General features: G+C 55.1%; 1 protein-coding gene across 1 annotated transcript in view; it reads right to left on the reverse strand.

The window, feature by feature from the left end:
- Positions 1-2,920: 2,920 nt before the first annotated feature.
- Positions 2,921-3,186, reverse strand: part of GALT (galactose-1-phosphate uridylyltransferase) — a 2,594-nt gene continuing 2,328 nt past the window's right edge. The window contains exons 8-9 of the mRNA XM_010191993.1: positions 3,089-3,186; positions 2,921-2,986 (exon numbers count right to left, since the gene is read on the reverse strand). The exon at positions 3,089-3,186 is cut by the window's right edge and continues 48 nt beyond it. Of these exons, the coding sequence (XP_010190295.1) occupies positions 2,921-2,986; positions 3,089-3,186 (164 nt within the window). The remainder of the gene's footprint in view (positions 2,987-3,088) is intronic.

Here is a 3,186-nt window from a genome sequence, read left to right on the forward strand (position 1 = left end):
GCTGGGCTTATCCCTTGCTCCTTGCAGAGCGCAGGATGTGCTGGTCTGGTGCAGAAGCACCGCGGCTCTTTCCTAATCCCTCACAGCCATATTAAACACTTCACAGAGGGAGCAAATGTCTTCATGGGACCTCGATGGACTTTTAATCCATTAATTCCATGCTTGAGCTTCATCTCAGCTCCCCTTGCTCCCCTATCACCTGCCCCGCTTGTCCTTCCAGAGCAGCTCAGGGTAGGGATTGCAGAGAATGTATTTGCCCTGCTTTGACAGAGGCTCAGGACAAGGATGACCCCATCACAGAGACACTTTTCCCAGGATGAGCTCCCCTGCAGAAGTGAAATGGCATCAAGACCCATCCGTTACATGGAATCCCAACAAGTCTCAGTTTCCCCTTGAAGCTCCCATGTCAGGAGCAACAGCTGGGTGTCCCGCAGCCCCTCCACTCCACCATCCCGCACTCAGCTAGCTGTTTTTAATCTCCCTGCTATAAATCACTTTTTGATTACAGCTGGACTGTAACTACCAAAATATAAAAGGCTTCAGGGCTTTACAGCACAGCAGAGATGAATTGCAATGCCTCTTTCATCCCCAGCAGCTCTGTTCACAACAGCCTGATGCCTCCCCATGCCACAGGAAAACCTTATTGCTCCCTTCCAGCCTTTCACACCCCCTCATACAAGCCAAAAACATCGGGGTAAGAGAAGGTGGATCTGTCATGAGGAAGTGGGGGCTCAGCATAGCCAGGGTCCAGTTCTCACACACAGCTTCACCCCCCGCTCCTCCTCCACCTGCTGCTGACTTCCACCCTGAATGTTTCAGATGCTTTTCGGGGGCTGAAAATTTAATTTTTATTAAAAATAAAAAAATAAGAACTCTCAAACCATCTCTGAGCTATTTTAGCAGCAGGTAAACTCTAGCAACCGCTATCTGTCAGGGAGGGCATCCCAGCATGGGTACCAGCGCTCCTCAGCACACACCACCTCCCCAGCCTCCATCCTAAATCACAGTACAACAAACAGGCTGTTCATTAGGCGCTGTTTAATTAAGCAATATGGATCCTGCCTCGATATTTACAATCCCACTTGCTCTGATTTATTAGCGAGAGAGAGTCTCGTTTTTAAAAGACGGTGACTGTAAAGTTTAATACCGCTTGACTTACTGCGAGTTCCATTTACGGCCCTGGGCCGAGGCGCTGCAGCCCAGGCTGGGAGCCGGTGGGCTATTAAATCAGAGCTAACTGCGCGTGCAGGGAGATGACTAGCTTCGTTACAACTGGTTCAGCGGCTAATTACCCCAATCTGGAGTCCCACATTTAAGCCAATTCGTTGCCGCTTTTCCAAGGCCCTGGGGAGGAGCGGGGAAGTTTGGAGGTTGGTGCGAAGGCACTTGTTGCGATGGGAAGGGATGGGGGCTGCGATGGGGATGGCCGCAGAGCTCAAGTGGGCTCTGCTTGTCCCAAGAGGGAAAAAAAATCAGTTTGCAAGAAACTAGACTCTGATCTGGGCACCCACCATGACATGTGGGGGGGATGCTGTGTACCATGATGGCTCCAAGCTCAAGGGTCACCCCAAAACTCACCGCTCCCTCCCCAAAACCCTTGGGCAGCTGGGGAGCCCTGAGGCTATGTGGTGGGATGGCTTGTGGGCTCTGGGATGGGGCAATGGGGGAAGCAGGATGGGGCCAGCATGCAGGAGGGCCACATTCAGCCTGGGTCTGAGCCTCACGCTGGCTGGACCTTTCTCCCTGCCCCAGCCCCATGGGTAGGGATGGGGAAGCAATGCACAGATGGGGCAGGAGGGGCACAGCTGTCATCTTCTAGGCAGGAGGAAAGTGTTTCTCTCCTCACAAGATATTTCTAGCCCTCAGGAGCCCATACACGGACTTGACAAGGATAGGGGCCTCATAAAGTAGTTATGAGAATGGCTCTTCAGTGACAAATAAAAACTACTTATGCAAAGACGTGACAGCAGATGGCACTGAGCATCCCCCCACAGCCAGGGACTGGGCAGCTGCTGACCCACCCTATGGCTGGACAGAGGGAAGGGGAAAGGAGGCAGCAGCACCATGAGTTAAGCTGGACCCCCTGGCAGCCCCCAGGGCAGCAATAGCCCCTTGCTGCACCCCTACAGCCCCAGTACTATCAGCAGGCAGGATGAAGGCTGCATCCCAGCTGCCCAAGCAGAGAGGAAGAAAAGAAGCAGGTCCCAGGCTGAGCATCCTCCATGCAGCGAGTTTTCCAGGCCTCAGCCCTCTCCCAGGAGCTGGCTAAGCCTTGAGCAGCATCAATTCCTCCCTACTTCCCATTCCTCTCAGAGCTTGCAGCACTCAGAGATGGGCTCAGAGCTCCCCCCAGGGAGGAAGAGGAGGCAAAGCAGAGACAGCAGCAAGGAGCATGGGGCTGCCAGCACATCCCCTTGCAGCTCCTGGTGTTATCCCACCCCCCAGCAGTTGCAGGTCCCCACCAGAGACCCCAAACCTCCCACCCAGGGCCAAGAGCCATGAGGGCACAGGCAGAGGCACTTTGCTTGCAGGTTTTATTGGCCAGGGGGCCTGTGTCCCTTCACAGGGCAGGCAGCACTCCCAGTCTCACCAGTAAGACCAGACTGGTAAGGAAGGTAAGCCCTCCAGGGTAGGTGTGGTAGGAACACGCTGTGAAGGTGGAAGACACAGCCTGGGATGGGGAAGAACATGGAAGAAACAGCACTACCTGCACAAGGATGCCATAGGATTAGGATTGAGGTACCTGAACAGGTGAAACCAGCCCCCAAAACTAGGCTCAGCCACAACAAGGCTCAGAAGCTGGGAGATCAGAGGGCTCACAAGTGACATGAGTTCCCAGGCCTCAGCTCTCACCACCCCCAGCTGACTCCTCTCCCCAGCCTCACCAAGCACAGCTCTGGGCTGGCTCCGCTGGTCCCCATTACGACATCTCCTTGGCTTTCTGCTTGTAGTGCACCTCAGGGAGGCTTCTCAGGCGCTCGGCAGCCTGTGGGGCACAGCACAAGGGGCAGCCAGGAGGCAGTCCTGGGCATTGTTCTCCTGGCACAGGGGGCCCTCACTCCCCACAATCCCCCCAAGCTGTGCTCACCTGCTCTGGGGTGACGTCCCGCTGTGCCTGTGCCAGCATCTCATAGCCCACCATGAACTTGCGGACAGTGGCAGAGCGAAGCAGCGGGGGGTAGTAGT

Source organism: Mesitornis unicolor, unplaced genomic scaffold (genome assembly GCF_000695765.1).
Source record: "Mesitornis unicolor isolate BGI_N332 unplaced genomic scaffold, ASM69576v1 scaffold29269, whole genome shotgun sequence".
Taxonomy (NCBI): Eukaryota; Metazoa; Chordata; class Aves; order Mesitornithiformes; family Mesitornithidae; genus Mesitornis; species Mesitornis unicolor.